Source organism: Nelumbo nucifera, chromosome 5, assembly GCF_055504915.1.
Source record: "Nelumbo nucifera cultivar China Antique chromosome 5, China Antique-T2T, whole genome shotgun sequence".
Classification (NCBI taxonomy): Eukaryota; Viridiplantae; Streptophyta; class Magnoliopsida; order Proteales; family Nelumbonaceae; genus Nelumbo; species Nelumbo nucifera.
In genome coordinates this window covers 35,244,915-35,266,268 of record NC_142653.1, presented here as the reverse complement: position 1 = coordinate 35,266,268, position 21,354 = coordinate 35,244,915, and the positions used below count along the sequence as shown (strand labels likewise).

At 34.2% G+C, this 21,354-nt stretch overlaps 2 protein-coding genes across 2 annotated transcripts; both read right to left on the bottom strand.

Moving 5' to 3' along the window:
• Positions 1 to 1,198: 1,198 nt before the first annotated feature.
• LOC104590626 (glycolipid transfer protein 3) lies at positions 1,199 to 7,639 on the bottom strand. The gene is made up of 6 exons (XM_010249342.3): positions 7,247 to 7,639; positions 6,791 to 6,846; positions 5,968 to 6,098; positions 2,444 to 2,579; positions 1,521 to 1,664; positions 1,199 to 1,435 (listed from the first exon to the last, which is right to left on the bottom strand). The coding sequence occupies exons 1-6, from the start codon at positions 7,404 to 7,406 to the stop codon at positions 1,400 to 1,402; spliced, it is 663 nt and encodes a 220-aa protein (XP_010247644.1). The 5' UTR covers positions 7,407 to 7,639; the 3' UTR covers positions 1,199 to 1,399.
• A 3,264-nt stretch (positions 7,640 to 10,903) lies between these two features.
• On the bottom strand, positions 10,904 to 11,958 carry LOC148791404 (zinc finger BED domain-containing protein RICESLEEPER 2-like). The gene is made up of 3 exons (XM_088888165.1): positions 11,277 to 11,958; positions 11,143 to 11,153; positions 10,904 to 10,987 (listed from the first exon to the last, which is right to left on the bottom strand). Exons 1-3 carry the CDS (start codon positions 11,956 to 11,958, stop codon positions 10,904 to 10,906), a joined length of 777 nt encoding a protein of 258 aa, XP_088744291.1.
• Positions 11,959 to 21,354: the final 9,396 nt, after the last annotated feature.

Below are 21,354 nucleotides of genomic sequence, written 5' to 3'. Positions count from 1 at the left end.
AGCTTCAGCTTCCAAATGTTCTCGCTTATACCAAGAACAATAGTTGCTTACCCAAAAAAAAAATACTAAGATAAATAATTGAATTGAATGCAAAAGCAAATTAGCCCCTAGGTTGCTAAACTCTTGAATTATAAAAACAAGGGTAACCAAACTTACGAACTCATTCTCATGGAATTTGAATAAAGAAATTATTAAAAATGTATTGAAATTGTGTTCAACATTTTTTTGGGAAGATGTACACGATTTTGTGAGTATATGAAAGTATGACAGTGCAATTACACCTACTTCTTTTCAAATCCAGGGGATTGATCCTATTGAAGCCTGATCACAGAGCATCTTTTCTTAGTAATTATACAGTGACTATCTTGGCATTTTGGGGAATCCGAGTCAGAGTTTCATCACTGGTTCCTTCTTCCTAGAAATTCTGCCGAACTTCTCCAAGTCTCAGCCTCTTTACCTAGATGTCATTGTACATAGAACCCAATATATCTGGCAATGCTGGTTTAGTAGCAGCACTAGTTGTAAGTCATGATGCTTCTCAGGGTTTTTTCATTCATATGGTAATGAAGGAAGCACTTGTATGATATGAATGAAATTTTTGAGAAGATTCTTTAGATCCTTGGAATAATACAGCTCCTTCAGGGCAGCACAATCTGCTTAGTTCAAATTTTTGAAGCAAAGGTAACTTGATCTCTATGGGATAGGCTTTGAGGATAATACCACTTCTTTCTTGTAAATTTCTTTATCCAAATGATAAAAGGAAACACAGAAAAGAAACCCAACAATAAAGGAGATCAAATTTCAGATTTAAACTTGGCTAAGCTAAACTTCCATTGTTGGATTCAGAGCAACCTGTGAATTTCATCTTTATAAAAACATTCCTCTTAGCAGTTTGATATACAGGAGCAAATACTACAATCAGATTAGCAATAAAAAAGTGATTAGCATACTATTTAAATCAAATTAGTATTATTATTGTTATTATTGTTGTTGTCGTCATCGTTGTCATCATCATCTTTTCCTTCAGATAGTGTTTGCTAGGAAATGAACTTGAATTCAGCATTGTTCCCCAATTGGTCAATAGGTGTTTTATTTTTGTTCTTTACAGTAAGCTGGAATACTCTGAAACCTCAAAGTTGAAACCATGAGAACATTGAACTGATTTTCTTAAGATTGTCTTTTTTGCTTCACAAGAGTATGGGGTTATATCTGAACTCTCTTTAATACATGTATTATTTACAAACTTCAGTTTACACATAACTGATAAAACTGTATCTGTACATATTTACATAAAGAAAAGACAAGATTGAACGAAAACTCAAACAGTAAGCAATTAAGTTTGTACAAAGCAAACTATGTCAGACAAAAATGAAGTTGCTCCCATGTTTATGTTCTCTCCTTAGTTGGCCTTTAACTTGTCCAAGCGAAAAGTCCTCTGCAAATTAGAAAAGCCAAAAGGTCAAAAAGGCAGGTATGATAATTTCTTCTTCCAATAACCAATAGTACATGTTTTGGCTCACCAGAATGGAGTGGATATCATCTAGAAGAGACAGAAGTAATGGAACCAATTGTTGTATTTCCTCTTTTAACATGTCGTAGTCTTCGTCTTCGATCATGAGCAGTTTAATGAAGGTTTTGTTATCAGGGATCAACTTGAGAGCTACCTAAAAATATCATGTTTGTTAGTTGAGAAAGAAAATTGAAGAACCAAGGGTTTAGTATAGATGTATCACCATAATGCCATGTTATGCCAGTTGCCTAAAGCTGGGGAGTGAAGTAGTAACATGGTTGCATCAAATTGTGCTTGAATCTCTATAGAAATGCTTCTAATGCTATTGACAAGAACACATTTGGTAATCTTTCAAAGAAATGCTTCTATTGATTTTTCCCAAGGAGAAGAAAAAAAAATCTTCTCCCAAACAGAAAAACACTGAAAAAGCATCTTTGAAGCCAAATGATATATAAAAATTTGTTTTGTGTCTTGTATTTGGGTCAAGTAATCTGGTCATTTTTCATTTGACAATGTGAACTCTCCCTTGCCATTTTCACCAAGACTCTGTTTGTTTGCAGTGCAATTTCATCTGTACTAGTACAAATGCATGTGAGTGCAAATGAGAAGAATACAAGTTTTAATTCACATTTGCTTTAGGTTTGATTTCATCTCCTCCACAAACGAGGCAAAGTAGAATGCTAGAAGATATAACAAAATTAGGGCAGAGTCTGGATTAAATTCAATTTCAGTCTAAAGCTTTTGAGCCAGTGCAAATAAAATTTTACTGCAAACTAATAAGACCCAGAAGTTCATTAATCTGATGTAAAATTGAAAAAAAAAAGGTAGTTGATAAAAAACAAAATGACATATTAGAGGGGATGTGGAGGGGAAGAACTAGACTCCCTCAAGTTTCTACCAAAAGAGAAAAAAGACTGTCAAGTTATATATTACCTTATATGCAGCTGAAGAAATCCATCCATGCCATGGTTTCAATGAAACGTTATATGCGTCCTCCACCACTTGCTCAAGATTTTGTCCAACATCTTTTGCTAACTTCTCTAACAAATTTACTGTGAAATCCAAAGACCTATGCAGAGAGGTTTGTAATTACTGATATGCCAGATAAATTGGGTTAGGCTAAAATATGCTACCTTACATGAAAATATCCAACATCTTTGTATGTCTCTGTGTCAAAAATCTCTGGTTGAATTTTGAAATGATCAAATCTTTGTTTACAATTAATCACAATTAAGTGGTTGGATTGATGGGAGTAGTGGGTCCATAAAACCAAAAGACATGGATTCTCCAATGGGTCGGGTCTGGGATTAATCGGGACAAATTCATAGATCCAAAACCGTCCCAATTAATAATAGGGATAATCTGGTCCAATCCTTAAAGTGATATATCACAAAATTAAAACTTGAATTTTCATAATATAACCTTAATAATAAAAAAGACAGTAAAATAATAAATTATTTATATGTTAATAAATCAAGTGTTTTTAAGTAAAATCAATAACAAACATACTCAAAGGTGTTGAATGCATGAGCGTCTGTGTACTGTTTTATTAGAAAATGGCTCTTTTTTTGGCAACAATTCTGCCACATAAGCTATTTTTTGGGAAGTAGCACTAGTTTTATTTGGTACCAGTATTATATAACCATTTTCAGCACTAGTCTACATTATCAAATACCCAAGATGATGCCACATAGATGTTACGTCATTGAACCGGAAGCATCATGCTGTTTTCTGAGAAAACATCAAATTTAGCAATTCTTCATATCACACTTTTCTGATTTCCAGCTTTCCAATGTATGGTTTGGAGTAATGCTTTTTTCTGGAATAACAGTGTCTAATAAGCAGTTGTTTTCTGAAGCACTGTTTTTTTCTGATATGGCATCTATGTGATGCCATTTTCTCAAAAAATGTCATCGATACCAAACACCACTTTCAAAAATCACCAATTTCTGAATAAGCGGCAAAGAAAAATCATCATAGATAGGGACACTTGCATCGAAGGATTTTATGGCTGACTTGAAGACTGAAATCAGAAAAGAGAAAGTCCTAAAAGCGTAGAATCCATTTCGTTTGTTTGCCCCCAGGTGGGTCGCCCCGATCAGAGGTGAAACTTCAAACTTTGGCAGACGTATCTCATCTGTTACTTTTTTTTTTTAATTTTTTGAGAAGAGAATTGGTAAAAATAAAAATCATGCAGACATCCCCAAAACATAGCTTCCAGCTGCATATTACTCTATGAATCGAAGATTTTTTTCCCGTATACAAGTACAGGAAAAGATATTCCTAATATACAGCCAAATGCCATATTCTCAGTCTCAGGGTGTGCATGCGATTTTTTGTTTCTAAGGAGATCTGGGCTTGAATTCTTCTCGATAACATTGTCAAAGTGTCAACTGTCAACAATAAATACTCGTTTCTGAGTCCGAATTTGAAAGCAAATATTATTAAAACGTATTTGAATCTTAAAAAATTAGAACCATTTAATACGATTGGATGTGGAATCCAATAAAGATCCAAGTCTGTATAAACTATCCATATATATTTATATGAAATTAACATATATTCATTAATAAAATCGGGTTGAATATCACATCTAAAAGTTCAATGTGCTCAAATCTGATGGTAGCTATTTTTAATTTATTTTGTTAATTATTAATAATATAAAATAAAATTATTTTTATCAATTGTTATTTAATTTATTAATGGTATAAATATCCGAATATGGTAGAAGTCTAATTAAAATCTGACAAATGCATGTGCAGATCACCATTTTTTTTCATGGCACTGCATAGCACTTTTCAACAACAAACTAATAAATCTTTTCTAGAATCGGTGGCAGCGGGTAAGGGAGTCAATGGATCGGTTCAATTTGGATGGATTGGACGGACCAAAAAGATATAGTGGATTGGACCAATCTGGTCCAAAATATTTATTAGATTGGATTGGACCTGGTCCATTCGTAAAAATTTATATTGGATTTGGTTGGATTAAATCAATATCTGGTTCATTGATATAAGATAAGCATATAGGTGTTAATGGATTAGGTTTGAGTTGAAACCAATCTAAATTAAAATGAGTTTGAGCAAATTAGACGATCTGAACATTGAATTGGACCAGTCCAAAATGGTCCAAATTATTCATTGGATTGAATTGGACTTCGTCCATTTGTAATGGACACATTGGAGTGGATCGGGTTGAACCAAATCCAGTCCAATTGACACCCCTAGTAGCGGGTAGCGAGACTCGAACCCAAGTCTTTCTAGAAACAACCTAGATTATGTATAACTTAGCCACCACTTAGTTGACAGACCACCATTTCTTTAATCTATTTACTTTCCTTTCCACTATATATATATATATATATATATATATATATATATCCTCTCTTGCAGCCTTGAAGGTGCCATTCAACTAGCAAGACATAACTCGAACCCATATATAAATAGCATGGGTTCAAACCTTAGATAGATAGAGAGAGAGATCCCAATCTCATCTATTTACAACCCTATTTTCTAGTTCTAGCACTAATTGGACCATGCACCTCGCTAGTAAGGCTAGCTGCAACTTGGGCGGGGTTGGTCAAAACCTAATCCTAAGGTTATGTTTGGTTTGAAGGAAAAGGTAGGAAAAGAAGGGAAACATAGGGAAATTCATACTAGGTTTATAAAGGTTTTCCTACATTTCTCTTCCTTTCCCTACTTTTTCCTTTAAACCAAACACAACCTAAGAGTTGGGTTGATGTTCAGGTTAGGGTTGAAATTCATTAATCTGATTTTACTTTGGGTTGGGTTAGGGTTAAACCCTTGGTCAACCCAACCCAACTCGAACCCTATGGTATATATATACATTGATTTGTTTAGATGTATGATAGTTGTATAACCCCCACTACATGCTAGTGTGTCTTTCTTTTAAGATAATCACTTCACTTAATCCTAAATTAAAAGACTAAAACCTTAATAATATATTTTATGTTTTTTGAATATTTTATTTTTCATCTCTTCTCTAATATTTGCTGCCCATAAAAGATCTATAATAAGTCATAACTCATAATAAAATATAATTATTTTAAACATTTATTTTTTTTTAAATTTTATATCAAAAGAACCATCAAAAACATCAACAAACAAATACTAATAAAATATAGGATTAATATATATATATATATATATATATAGTGAAAATTGAGTTAAAATTTGAAATTAAATAGCTTTATAAGATTTTAAAGGATAAAAAGAAAGTTGAATTGAATTAAAATTGAAGGAATTGACTTAGGGTTAGAGTGGAGCTAAGGTTGGCCTCAACCCTACCTAACCCGGCCGACTTGCAGCCCTACTCGCTAACGGCATCTTTTTGACTTTTTCAACCAATCCATTTTTAATGGTCATTTTCATTTTATTATTAATTGTCCATACTTTTTAAAAAGAGGAAATCAATTAATTAATTAATATTAATTTTACCTGGTCAGCCAAACCAAGGCTCTTGCACAGCTGGTGGGCTTTTTCGCAACCCCCTCTCCAGCCTCTTTCTTCAAAATCTCAATTAAGTTTGAATAAATCGATGGATCCAATTCGTAAATCTTCTCAAGTCTCTGTCGGAAATATAATTAACTAATTAATTAATAATCAATAACAGATCAACAGTTAGAATGTTAGATAAATAACTTCGTAGTAGAAAAGAAAGAGAGAAAAGAGACAAAAGCCACGCCTAAACCAGGAATCTCCTCAATAATGAATTCGTATGACAAGGGACAACTTGCTCAGGATGACACTTCAACCCTTGCGAGATTGAAAAGGATAGGTGCAAAACGGGTATAATTTTCGCAAAATAAAGCGGGTATTTTCGTCATACAGTGAAAGTCAGACAGCGCCACGTCGTGTGGTCCGTGCGTGACTTGCCCGTGCATTGAGTATGCTTTTTGATTTTTTTGAGTAAATTGCTGAAACCTCCTTGCAGTTTACTAATTGCAATTATCTCTCCTAAATTTTTTGATATAATTGTAAGTAAACCCTCTTTCATAAAATCTTATGAAAATGTCTAAAATACCTATAAAGGAATTATTCAGAGTAGTTTCTATGCGAGAAAAAAAAAAGACATTTTCATGCCGCGTTTTAGAAGATTCTACTTTTCAGGTGAGATGATTACTATTGTTAAACCATAGGGGAGGTTTCAGAAATAATTAGAAACTTCAGGAAATTTTCAGCAATTTACTCCTTTTTTCTGTCTTTCTTCCTCGCTTAGAATTTAGATGGACCGGAGAAGAATTTCAACTGAGAAATTTACCTGGATGTTCTGATGGATGTCTTGTCTCAAAACCGCCATTGTTGGTCCAATCTTATCTGCACGTGTGGAGAGATCATAACCACAAGTTAGGGGATGTGCTGTATCTATATATCTAGTGGTATATAGAGACATACCACTCTCACTTAATCGTTCATCTGGTGATTCAATTGGAAGCAAAAACATTGAATTCTTGGCTTGAAAAGGAGGAATAGAAGATGACGAGTATGAGACTATATGAGAAATAAGACAGGGATTTCATTACAGTTGCTTGGTAGGAGGAAAACTGGGAGAGACCCATTTCAGATTTCATAGCAGTAACCAGTTGGATCATAGAGGAGAAAATGAAACTTTCGGGGAAAGATTCATTGCAAGTTCGGTGGTATCATTCCTTTCTAAATGACTCAATTCGTCAAGTGATTGTGTGTGTGTAAGGAGAGAGAGAGAGAGAGAGCTAACCAAGTATTTGAATAAGCAGGTTGCAGGTATAGAGAAATGGCTTGGTTGGAAGATAGGCAACATTAGGATCAACACCAGGCTTGACCTTGACGACCATAGAAAGCTCCTCGATGGCGGATCTTATCTCCGACCCCTTCTCCATTTCTCTTCTCCTTTTCATTTGATTTCCACTACTTCCTCACTCTTCTTCTGTTAGCTTAAGAGAGAGAGAGAGAGAATCTATTTACATCGAAATGGCATCTCTAGTTTGGTTGCCGGTTTTGTTAGACCCCACCTTGCAACCCCTCCCCCACACGCCACAACCCCTTTTACCACACTGGTATTTAAATCTTGGGGAGGAGATGGCTTCTCCGCACCGAACTCGATCCTTTCCTTGTATATTTTTCTAACAGATGATAGACACTGATTGTGACCTGATATTTGACTTGGAGCTTATCATCTATCCTCTTAGAGTTGATAAATTAATATCTTATTAGGGGAAAAATGGTTTATAGGGTTTATTATTGGTAAGGGGCGAGGAGTGACAGAGGATCCAACGCGGTTCAATTCTGAAGCCACTCGGTCCAAATCCGGTTAACTCCTTCCCCAACCCTACCTGATTCGATAAAAAAATTGGGCCCAAATTATGGCAAGAGACAAAACTTCACTGTCGGCGTGTATATCAATTAGGGTCGTGGTGGTAAATCTTCCCCTCCACTCAAGTGATCTAAATTCTAAACAGTTGGATGGAAATGATTCAAGGTTTGCACTAATGCATTAATTGTATCAGTAGAGATGAATTTGCAGTGCAAGCTATAACAATTTTTGTAGTGTATTATGCCAAATAGATGCCATCAATTTTAGTGTAGGCGAAATATAATATTCTTTGACATTTAGAATTACTTAAGGCATGGTCTCCACGAATACATTTTCTAGAAACAATTTCATCCTACAATTCAAGAAAAAAAGGTTATAGGGAGAAATGCATTGTCGCCCTGTGGGCTGAGCCTGGTTTCATTAGCATTTTGGATTTTCTCCTCACACCCACTTTACAGTCAATACATTAGCATTGTATGTTTTCATTCATGAGATATTCCTTACAACTGAGGACCATTCTGTGAAAAGGAAATCCATATTCTGCTTACAATTGGGACAATCAAAAAAAGGGAATATAAGATGGATGTCCTAATAACAGTAGCAATTCAAATAGTAGCACAATATTATCTTGAAATGAAAGAATGGTGGATATTAATAGGTTCCATGAGTCCTTTTTGTACTTTATCAATTGTCTACTGATTTGGATAAAAGAGAGCATTGCATTAATTTATATAACTTACACTTAGGCTGTGTCTGGTTTGAAGGAAAAAGTAGAAAAAGGAAGGGAAAGGAGTGGAAACCTAAACAGACCTTATAGGTTGCCCTCCCTTTTCCTTCAAACCAAACATAATCTTATTGAAGGGCTTGATTAAAATACTTGGGGTATGTTTGCTACCACTGACGTTTCCAGCTAATATGTTGCCAGATCAGTGCCACTTAGGCATTTTGAATTGCAATGGGAATTTTTTATTTGGTTGAGTCTGTTTTAATTCAAAACAGTAAAAAAAATATTTTGTTTGAAAATAGCAACAAGGGGATGTTGGAGGAAACGTCAAATTGAGGTTTCCCTATGTGACATGGTGATGAATTGATACTGTGCATCACGTATCATACAACACTTTGAGCAAAGCTATATAATCTATGTCTGCAACGCCTTCTTCTCGAAGCTGCTGCTGCTTGAAGCTCTCGATAACACTTTTACAGACGTAACACCCCCGTACATTGGAGAAAAATAAAATCTGATGAAATCCTGGGTTTGGAAAATTCTTGGACATTAGATTGGCATAACAGTAATTGAAAGTGTGATTGGTGTTACATAAAATTAAAAAGTTTACTTTAAACACTTCAACGTGAAAAAGGACATACCAAACACCTATCTACTAGTCAACATTGCTGTTAAGTCTATAAACATTCTATAAATATTAAGTGTTAACCAAACAGGTTTCTCCTCTAACAATTGAAACTTGCACCACCCACACTACTCGAAACGTTTCCGCCTTAAATGGCAATGATACTAAACACAACCTTCAACTTGAAATAAGCTTAATTAAAGTGTCATCTCTTTAATCCCCCCAGTTTACTCCCAGTGAAGGGCTGGTTGTTTTAAAATTCTCCAATAATAAAAGCATCTTCAACATTTATTCTTTTAATTTTTAGGGATATTATCTAAAATTTACCATGACTTTTCAAAACGTCAAGGGCCAATGAGTTTTTGTGTTCTAAAACTCACCATCCGTGAGAGCATTGTTAGTGTTTATGGACAGAATTTGTCCATGTCAACATAAATGCAACTTTTTAAAATCAAACTGCACTTGAATGACGATTCAGCCTTATTAAACATATTTTTATTTTTATGACTAAAATTCCTTTAAGCATCTATCTGCCTTATGCATTTAGGCCATGTTTGGTTTGAAGGAGGGAAAGGAAAGAAAAGGTAAAGAAATCTATACAAGTTTTATAAAGGTTTTCCTACTTTTCCCTACTTTTTCCTTCAAACAACATAGCCTTAGTGTAAAACATCAGAAATTGCAGATAAAACTAAGGAAATAATTAAATAATTAAATAAAAGTACAAAAGACAAACTGTAAAAAACATAAATTTTGGACTAAAATCACAAATATATTTTCAGCCAAAAATACAAAATTATAGAAAATGCATAAAATGATAAAAAAAATATGTATTTCAACTAAAAATGCAAAAATTGCAAAAAACAGGTACAAAAAAATAAAAATTCACAAATATATATTTCAGCCAAAAAATCAGAAGGAGAAACCTTGAAATTGACAAAAAGCCTAGAAATTTCCGAGGCTGAAAGAGATGGTCATCGCTAGGGCTTCCAAGGAGGCCGACCCTGAACCATTTTCTTCAGCACTGGTGGCTGAACAGTCGGTCATCGTTGCTTAGTTTCTCTTCCTCCCCAACGAAGACAATCATGAAGTTACTGACATGGGTTAAAGCTTGGCCCATCTTCTCTTTTTCTTTGTCCATGGTAAAGCTTGGTGTGTAGGGATTGATTGAGATGAGAGGTATTCGTTGCCAAACCTACCCACTCCATTAAACCATTAAATCAATTCATAAAATCATTGCAAGAATTGAAACCATTAAATAACCCTCCCTCAAACCTGCATACTTCAAGAATGATTGATAATCCATTAAATTAAATCCTTAAGAACTGAAATTTTAACAAATTTTGAAACATTCATTAAACCTTTAAATCATAAGTCTATAATTCATTAATCCATTAAACCCTTAAACCATTAAGTTTCTCAAGTGTCAATAAACAACTCCATTAGTCCATTATGAACCAAAAAAAAAAAAAAGATATAAAATCTCCAAAAGTTCAAGACTCCACAAAATATCCAATAGTTAAACTCCAAATCCACCAACCAAGTCCAAGACTCCAAAATAATTCTAATTGCAATCTTCCCATTTCCAAACTTTTAGTCCAAGCTTTAGCTCCCACTCTTACAAGAAAGAATAATCAAAATATACTCGTATCCTTATCATCATATGATTATAATGAAAGAAAAAAGAACTTGGTTTGTGTTAATTTTTCTTACCATTTCATAATGATCAAAACTCTTAAACTCTGTCTTGCAATATCAAGTCTTGGATCATATTATTCTCCATGTTTTTCATGTTCTCCAAATGTTCTTTGTATTTAACCTGCAAGAGAATACATGAAATTTAAAAATTATGGTATAAATCTAATATATTATGCAATGCAAGTATAAAATTTAAAAAACCTACCAAGTACAAGCACAAAAAGGGATAATCAAATATCAATCAGCAATCACTATTGGTTCTGATGTGACCGTAACCTTTGGTAAATCTGAAAATTGAAAAAGAAAATTAAAAAAAAAACACTCATCTACAAATCATAAAGGTTAAACAATTATGATTTATGAAGAGAAAAATGACAAATGATATGGAACTTAAATTGAAAATTTGTTACCATTTTCAAGTTTATCAAGCTCCTCTATATCTTCTTCAACATTAATGGCATATTGTGACGATCGGATCCAATCTTGAGCATATAGAAGTGCTTCTGCTATTTTATAAGTCAAAAAACTCCTAAATGCATCAAGCACTCGTCCTCCGATGCTAAAAGCAGACTCTGAAGCAACTGTAGAGATAGGAATTGCCAACACATCCCGAGCCATTTGTGAAAGGATGGAAAACCTAGGACAATTAACTTTCCACCATCCTAGGATATCAAAGTCATCATTTCCCTCTTTAGTATCTTCATTCACGTATCTATCCAACTCTGATTTGCTATCTACCCCTCCATTCTTTGACTTGTACTTTTTAAACGGAGACATTGCCAACATCTTCCTTACTTGTGATGGTTGCTCACCCTCTGTCTCATTTGAAGCTGAAAATTGGGTTTTGTCATTAGTATGCCCACTTCGAGGTGAAATCATGTTCTTGTATTCATTGTACAAATCATACACAACTTCCTTAACTTTCTTCACAAGCTCTTCACCCTTGACACCTTCATACATATCTGTAAGGGCAAACTCCACATACTCTAATTTCTGACGAGAATCAATGATAGCTGCAATACAAATCAACTTATTTATCTTTTCAATGTTTCCCCAATACTTATCATACTTTCCTTTCATCCTCCCTGCCATTTTTTTCAATTCTTTATCCTCACTACTTCCCCACTCTCGTAAAAGGCAATCAACCGAATAAATTTCTTGAAAAAAATGTTAAATATGCATACAAGGAGCCTGAAACCCACAATGTGAGATCATAGAAGTGTTGTAGAAATAGCACTAGCCTCCTAACACAAGCCCAATCAAAATCAGTAGGAACCCCATCCCCCGTCTCAAGTTCACTTCTAAAATAAGGATCATGATCCTCAAATCTCTCAAAGGCTCTTTCAAACTTTTGAGCGGCCTCCAACATTAAATAGGTTTAATTCTATCTAGTACTCACACCTAAACACAACAAACTCTTACTCTGAATTTTTTCAATCTCAACAAACTCCTTAAACTTTTGCAACCCTGCTGGGGACTACCTCACTGCTCCCCGAACATGATTAACAGATTCACCCATCTCTTTTAAATCATCATTGACAACCAAATTTATAATATGTGCAATACATCTCATGTGAAGCAATTTCCCATCTAAAATGCTAGTTCCCCAATTAGCTATTTTTTTTCTTTAAAAATGCAACTACAACATCATTTGAACTAGCATTATCAACTGTAATTGAAAAAATTTTATCAATCCCCCATTCAAGTAGACACTTTTCTATTGCCTTACCAATAGCCTCTCCTTTGTGATTAGAAATTGGACAAAAATTCAAAATTTTTTTATTCAATTTCTAGTCATTGTCAATAAAGTGGGTTGTTAAACACATGCAATTAATCATTTGCAAGGAAGACCATGTGTCAGTTGTAAGACAAACCCTTTGACATGAATTTTTTAATATATTGTTCAACTTCAACTTTTCATCCATATATAATTGATAGCAATCCCGAGCAACAATCCATCTAGATGAAATGTGAAACCTTGGACAAGAAAGTGTAATAAATTTCTTAAAACCCTCACCATCCACAAACTTGAATGGGAGCTCATCAATAATGATCATATAGGTTAACCCCTTCCTAATAGCCTCTTGATCAAATTTCCAACAACTAAGGCTAAAAGGACTCATATTCTCACTATCTCCTTCCTTTGAGCTTAGGTGCAAATTCAGTTCTGCTTGTTTCGTATCCAAGTTATAAGGGTTCTTTTTGCATATATTCATGTGATTTCTTAATGAGCCAATCCCATTTTTTTTAGGGTCACAACAAAATTCCATGTCGCAGTAGTTACATCTAGCTTTTGGCTCACCATTATCTAAAACAAACTTATAAAAGTGCTCCCATACTTCTGACCTTGATTGTATGACTCTTCTCTTTCCTTTAGCATTTGTAGTTGTAGTATTTGTCAAACCCGTTCGGCTTGAAGGTTTGGGATATGAATTTGCATCATCAATACTAGTTGGTGTATCTCTTTCTTCTGCTTGATGTGACATCTACAAACAAAGAAAATATATATTAGAACTAAAAAACCAATTGAAAATTCAAAATGAAAAAGATACCAGCAAGTTCAAACCTGTTACTCAGTTTAATTTTGCTATGACAAACCATGAATCATGGTTTCAAATAAATTGGTATGGTTCTGATTTCTGAAACCATTCCACCCAAAAAGACCCAAAGTATAAAAATGGAAAACATCACAGCCAAAGTATGGTTCTGAAACCATACCACATAACATCACAGCCATGTTTTCTGAAACCAAACCGAAAACCTAAAGAGACCCAAACCATACTACCCAAAGTATGGTTCTGTAACCATTCCACATAACATCACAGCCATGTTTTCAGGTGGCACTAATTTATACATTATTATGTAGTCATGCCGAACCTGTAAAGCAGCTTAACTTTTAATTAAGGTCTTTGGTGGCATCTGATAACCTTGAAAATAAGAACTGAAAGTAGAATTATTACACAAGTACAAAACTAAGGAAGCTTCTGGAGTTTACGTCCTTTACAGTTTACATGGCATGAAAATAAAATAACAAAAGCTGGCATCTGGTGCGATGCATCTTTCCTATATATATGAGTATGACTAAGCAGGTTCAGTAATTAGAATCAATTAATCAAAGAGAATATGCAGCTTCAAATAATTAACAATAAGTCAATAAGTTAAAGAAGTAGGTCCAACCGTCCAAAGTTGAAATCAATAAAACTATAAAAGCCTTAATTAGCACAGTCACAGTCCACAGACTTCCAAGAGAAAGACTGTTAAGAAGTAAGTAATAATGGTCTAATGAAGACGACCCAATTGAAGATGGTTGGATCAAATTGGATTTTGTGTTTTGAGAGAACAAATTGAATCTGGGTGCACCCAATTAAATTAAGATCGTTAGCTCACATCAGCTTCTCAGGACTGTCCTGCCACTTCCAATAAAACATTTACACGATATTCATTTGCTTCAAACTCGAAACACCAGGATTCCAATTATATTCTTTGTTGGGTCGCCAGCGTGATAGTCTCAAGTCTCAACCCTCGGGGATGGTGATAAAAGATTGGTCGCAGCTGTTGCTTGCAAACTCTAATCAGGTGGCCTTCAGGGACTGGTATTCCAACTAATAAAATAGTGAACCATGCATACGCATACACATTCAAGCTTATATATAGGTATTGAAATTGGATCCAATTGTAAATGGGTCTATAATTAAGTTGAGATCCACATCCATTGTTGACTAAAATTTGAGGTCCATCGACTGCAGCCTGTGTTTAACAGGCACAGTATTCAGAGTCAGACATTAGTTTTTGGTTTTGTAATTATGAGAAGAAACAAGGTTGGGTTTCGTCATAAACCACGCCAAGAGGAAACCCATCATCCCTCTTCATCATCTGCTTATGGTTGAGATTTCTTCCAGCTTCTTCTTGTATGATACAAGTATTTAATTTCAGTTCCAACCATTATTGTCATTGTATATTGTCGCATGAACCCAAGACATCTGCATCATAAGTACTGTTTTAGGATTCATTTCTCATTTTCTCTAATAAAAATTGTCATTTACTTAAGCTCTACATGAATCCATTTTGGTAATCTCTGATCCTTCTTGTGAGCTCAGCTAAATGAAACTTACATCTCAACTACCACTAAAAGTAGCTTAGATGAATGGCAAGATTAAAGTTTATGTATATTTTTGGTCGGGGCTCTCTAAAAGCATAGACCTTTTAGCTAGCTTTTGAGGTCTTCTATTCTAACATCAAATCATCTCTCCTTATTCTTATCCAGAAGGGATTAAAGAAAACATTTCCCTACATGTTTGCCAAAGGTCAAGTGTTTTTAAGATATCGTTGGCTATTAATTGTAAGGGTGACGGTTGGTTTTATTTATTGATTGTTTTTTTAATTGGAAGGGGAGAAATTTTGTTTCAAAACCGGTCCTGTAGAAATAGCCAAATGATGTTGTGAATTGTGATGGGTGTTTTTATAATTGTATAGTAGAAACTTCCATTCTGATGGACAGAAAATTTTGCCAGCTGGCATTATCAGGGTTCCATCTCCATTAATTCCCAATAAATTATTAGAAAAATTATGACAAGTTGGTATTTGGCAATATAACATTTGCTAGAATTCAACTACATCTGCCCATCAGCCAAGGCTGTGCCTCCACGATGCATCAACACTGTTATATATTGTGGTTGCAGGAAACTATTTTACCACTTGGACAAACAAATTGTAGCCTCGATCTGATATCGTATCAAGAAACTATTTAACTTTAGGTGTGATCCTTGAATAGACTTTTGTTAGAGACTTTTTATTCTCTAACATCTCGTCTGCTTTCTTTTTCAGTATTGCATGTTTGAAGATATGGTGGCTGTTTGATCAATCATCATGTTCAGATAGCTTTATTCTGTTTTCATATTGTCACTTGATCTATTTGTCCTAAATTCATTGTAAACGCTGTTCGAGACGAGACTATGTTTCCCACCGAGATTGAATGAAATTTCTTACTTTAAGTCGTTAAGCATTCCAAAAAAAATAAAAAATAAAAAATAATAATAATAATAAATAATAATGAGATAGAAACAATAATAACAATATATATATATATATATATATATATAATAACATATCTCTCTCCTCGTGTAGCTAGCATGCATGATTCAGGCAATGATTTCCATGAATTTGGATTGGCAATTTAATTTAAATGGTAAACTATGAGAATAGAGAGTACAATTAAGCCCACCGCTTACAAGGTGTGAATGCCTTGGATTCCCCGGGATCAATTCATATAATAATACATTAAACAATAATAAATTTTATTATTTCAAAAGTAAGGTAGTTTTCATTAGACGACTTAAATTCTGCTTCGTGGGAGGAAATATATAAAACCATTCATTGCCAGCCATCTGGTTCATTGCCAAGTCGTGGAGACTTGGGATCGAATCCCATCTACGTTTGGATTGAGGGTTGGGGGATGGGTTATCCCTCGTTGTGTAGCCTTTCAAAAGAAATTAAAAAAAAAAAAAAAAAACCTCTCAATCGCCCTTACATTGAGATTGTGCTAGAAGCCAAGAAAAATCAATATATGAATACAATAAAGTATCATATAATGGGGAATTGTGTTGCTTCTAATTGCAATACGTGTCCCTTCTCATTTTCATGGATCACCTCTCCCTAGGAAAAGCTTGCCAAGTAAGCCTTGAGTTGTCATTAATTGTTTTGTTTTGTTTCACTCTCCATCTCACTGTCTCTTCCTTCTCATCTATCCTTTCCCCTCTTGCCCTCTAATCTATACTTTCTAACTTGTTCTAATTGAGTTTGAAAAACTGTATTTAATTTCACCTCATGCTTCTCCTTTGGATGCTTGTAATTCTCACATTTTCAGATTAATAAATTTCTTCACTTGCTCATAAGATTAGATTCAAATGGTATGAAATCCAATTCAAATTTGATTATGAATGAATCAAATTTTTGAATCTACATAAAACCAATCTGATACTGGTGCCAGCCTAGGTGATAAGGTGCCCATTTAGGTGAAAAAAAAAATGACAAAAAAAATAACCAATCTAATACATTAGCAACTCTAACATCATGACCATTTTGGCAGGCCAAATAAATTTTACCCCACTTTAGCTACAACCAGATCAGTAACAACTTACCTGATCAACCATATAAGGTAACCTTAAAAGGGAAAGACGGAAGAAAAGGAAGAGGAGGAGAATCATTTGATGTTCACCGGTGACGACAATGGCGATAGTGGTACTAGCGCAGATGACAGATTTGAGATCTGAGATACAAATTCTCGGATCTCAGATCTGAGATTGATTTTCATTTTTTTCTTAGATCTCAGATCTGATTTCTCAGAGATCTCTACAACCTATTTTTCTTCTTCTTCTCTGTAGAGATCAGATCTTAGACTCAGAGAGTCAGAGTTTCTCTCCTCTTTGCAATTTCTTAAACCGTGAATCGCTGTCTGGGTCAAACGAATTGACGGTTCGACCGCTCGGGTTAATGGTTTTCTGATGAAGTTAACAGTTTTTGACCCAAGAACGGGTCAGGGGTGAAATGGAACCGGTTGCTTAAACGGTTTCTGGGCCGAATGGTCCGACCGTCCGAGTCAACAACGGTTCAAAAACATTGGTATATATAGTTCTAAATAGGTTTCAAAAAAAAAAAAAGTAAAATAAATTTACAAGCATTCCCCGTAGGAACATAGTGGGGTATTAGGGTCAAGGACGAGGCATGTAAAACCTGGCCCTACCCCGCCCCGTTGGCCGTTGCCAATCCTGCAACCCCACCGTAGATTGTTATGCAAGATTTATTTGTAAAATGACGTCTGATGGGATATTTTAGTTTATTGATATTGGATTTGGGCGTCAATAAAACCATAGTTCAACTGTATAAATGCTAACTTTATTGTAAGAGTTGTAACGATTAATTGATTGAAAAATAATAAAATTTTACAAGGATCTCTCCTTGTAGTGTAGGCTAATACGATGAACCACATGAATCAGTGTATGTTCCTATTTCTTGGCTATTCTTTGTTGCTTTTCTTCACAACATTCATGTTGCCAAATGACCATCTCAATCATTGGCATATGCTAATCGTGCATACCACACTATTCAAGCTTTTTTAAGACCCTAGGGCTTTGTTTGTTTTTCAAAAAGTCACTTATATATCCAGGGATATTCATTTGTTCATTTTCTTTTGATTTTTAAGAAAGTTTTATAATGTATTTTTTTTATTTATAAAAAGTCAATATTTGAATGGACAAACTTATCTTATTATATTTTACAAACTTTTTACTCAAATAGAAAAATTACTTATTCACCCAAAATAAAATAAAGGTAAATGATACCTGGAGAAACTAACTTTATTACAGTGGTGCCTACTTTCCCCCTCCTATTTCCCAAAAAAACAAGCAGGGCCTAAGTTTATTTTAGGTGGAAGAATGATTACCTTAAATTTTTTAGATCCGAAACGAAATGCCCATTCTAGCTAATGGCAAAAACGCATCATTATTCTTAAGACTATTGTCTTACGCTCTTCTCTGCCCTCCACTCCTCTTCCTTGTTTTACGTATACTGATACAAGTATTAGAAGGCATCCCATGTATGTGGGTACTTGGCAAGTACCAAAAAAAAATGATTTGACTCAAGTACTATACTTTATCTCATATTGATAATAACACATTTGTTGGAAAATAAAAAGATAAAAAAGGTAAAGTTTTAAGTGTTTATCATAATTGTGAAGGAGCCACCTGTGCAATTAAAACCCCGTTTGGTTCATCGACATGAGCCCATTTCTTGCTGATTTTTGACAAAAACAATCATTGCAGGAACTATAACTTAAAAATATAAAAACATAAAAATACATACTGTTTTTCATAGCATATAGAGTATATCATATCATGCGATACTTTATTAGATAAAAGTTAATTATTTAGTACAATGATGTGGAAAATACATGATACCAGAAAAACTTATAACCAATCAATCAACATCGATCATAAAAGTGGTAAGCAATCAGATAGGTTTTGATTGGTCAAAGCCCTTCTACTATCATGTTCGCATCTTTCCAGCATCATAGATTTTTCCAAGTATAATAATATATTAGATAAAATTTTATATTATAATACATATTATCTAATATAATTATGTATTATATTTATAATTGTATAAATATATATGTTTTTGTATATAAAGTATTATATATTGGAATACTATAATATGATACAATTATTATACATATAATATAATACAAAAATGGGTAATATTTAATATAATAATAGTATTATAAATAAAATTTTAAATAAATTTTTATGATATAGTATAGTTAAAAATACCTAGTATAATGTAAAATAAAATATCATAAATACAACATATTACGAATTATAGAAAATATTGTAATAAAAAACATATTAAAAATGTCATATTATACAATATAGTAACCTATCAAACAAATATTATACAATATAGTACCATATGTAATTTCCCTTAAACAAATCGTATTTTCCCATTCTTTTGTTTCTTTGGCAAAGAGAATGAACGAAATACATTCTCAGAATCTCTATTCCCACTCCATTTCTGTTCAATTTGTTTCTAGCGAAAAATAGAATTGCTTTTTGGCAAATTGGCAAGAAATGGCGAAATTAGAATCTGAACCTGCAGACGTGGCCCCAATGCTTTTGGAGAGGCGCAGAAATAAATGCCATGGATTATTACAAGGTGCAAACCCTGTTTTTAAGGCACATGATAAAGCACATACCCAGGCGTGAGTTATTGCTTGGTGGTTTCCATTTTCAATAATTACCTTATTATTTATATAACATAAAGTAAAGTAGCTGAGCTCCAAAATCCAATTTTTTCTGGCTTGCCCAAATACAACAACACTATACACTTGGATTGGATTCTAACACCTGCATCAATATCAATGTAAAATACAGAAAAGAAGTAGAAGGTAAAGAATATGGTAAGAGTATAACAGTAATACTAAGATGTGTTTTACCATTAAAATGGTCATTTCTCATGATCTTGATTACCTGTATGTCAATTGGTTTTGCTCATTGTTACACACGTGAAATTTGTATTTATACAACTTTGGTTATATTTTCTGCAATGTAATTTAACCTTTTCTCCTCTTGCCATTGTCTTTCATTCAAGGGGAATAATGAAATTAAAAAATCTGTCCAATCACTTTGGTCACCTAGCTTTCAGTACCAAGACAAAAAAAAAAAAATTCAATTATCTCCTCAAATAAGTACATTTCATGTGAGTGCTTTGTCACAAGCCATCATTCTCCATTTAACTTTAGCACTTTGTCACGAACCAGGGTCTGTGATCTCGTGACAGGTTTATTCATCGTAGAAGGTAAGCCGGTCTTCACCGTTAAGGAAGGGGAAAAATTCTTCTTCTTCCCTATGTTGCCGTTTACCAAAAGATAACTAGGGTAATTCGAGGAAACCCGACCTCCAATACAATGTTTTTTTGGAAAGTTCAAGATGAAATATTTCATTACTTCAAAGGAGAATATATGAAGTTTATAAGTAAAGTAGGAATAGTAAGGAGAAATAGCAAAAAAAAAAAAAAAGAAAAACTAATTATTGGAGAGTCCTCTCCTTATTCTTACCAACTCAAAGACTTACATATAGATTACGTTAACTATTCTAACAAATATTCAAACCGAAACAAAAAGTCCTCTGAATTTCAATATTGCCTTCGCATGCACCATGCTAACATGGCAACTTAGCGGCTGGCTGCATTGTTGGGCTCATGACAGCTCCCCCTCCCCTTGCAAGGCCCAAGTCCACTGGGCTGAAATCTGAAAACTGATAACGTATGATAGATTCATTTTCCCAAGTAGCTTCAGTAGGGGATTTGCTCTTCCAATGAATAAGCAACTCTTGTTAACCATTTCTCATACGAGTGTCTAGTATAGATTGTGGCTAGAGTAGAGGCTCCTCTGAGTCATCCAATATTGATAACTGAGGTTGTATTTGAGTGGTGGGTCCCACATGTCGCTTGAGAAGTGACACATGAACACCTGGATGTGTGGACTACAACCTTTGGGTGGTTTTCACATACCCTTCATGTGTAGAATTATGGAATTGAGCTAGGATATCTGCTATTAGGGGGAGTTCTCTTCTAGGTAGATGTGTCCCTTAAAGAAAAGCACCCCTTCTTTACAACTCCAAGGGCCTACAACTTCACTCACCTCTTGAAGTTGGATGAGACATTGTATTTGACGGATGTTTGATGTTCTATTCTAATAGCTTCAACCCAATCAGGTATGGGCTTAGATAAGGCCAAGAGATGGCCCACCTGAACTCCATTTCCAGGATCAGCTTCAAACCTTCTTGATAGTGCATTAGCTACCCGATTTTCAGCACTCTTCTTGTACTCTATTGTGAATTCAAACCCCATTAATTTGTACAGCCACCTTTGTTGAGCCAATGTGGTGATTTTCTGTTCCCATAAATATTTAATACTCTGTTGGTCAGACCACACAAT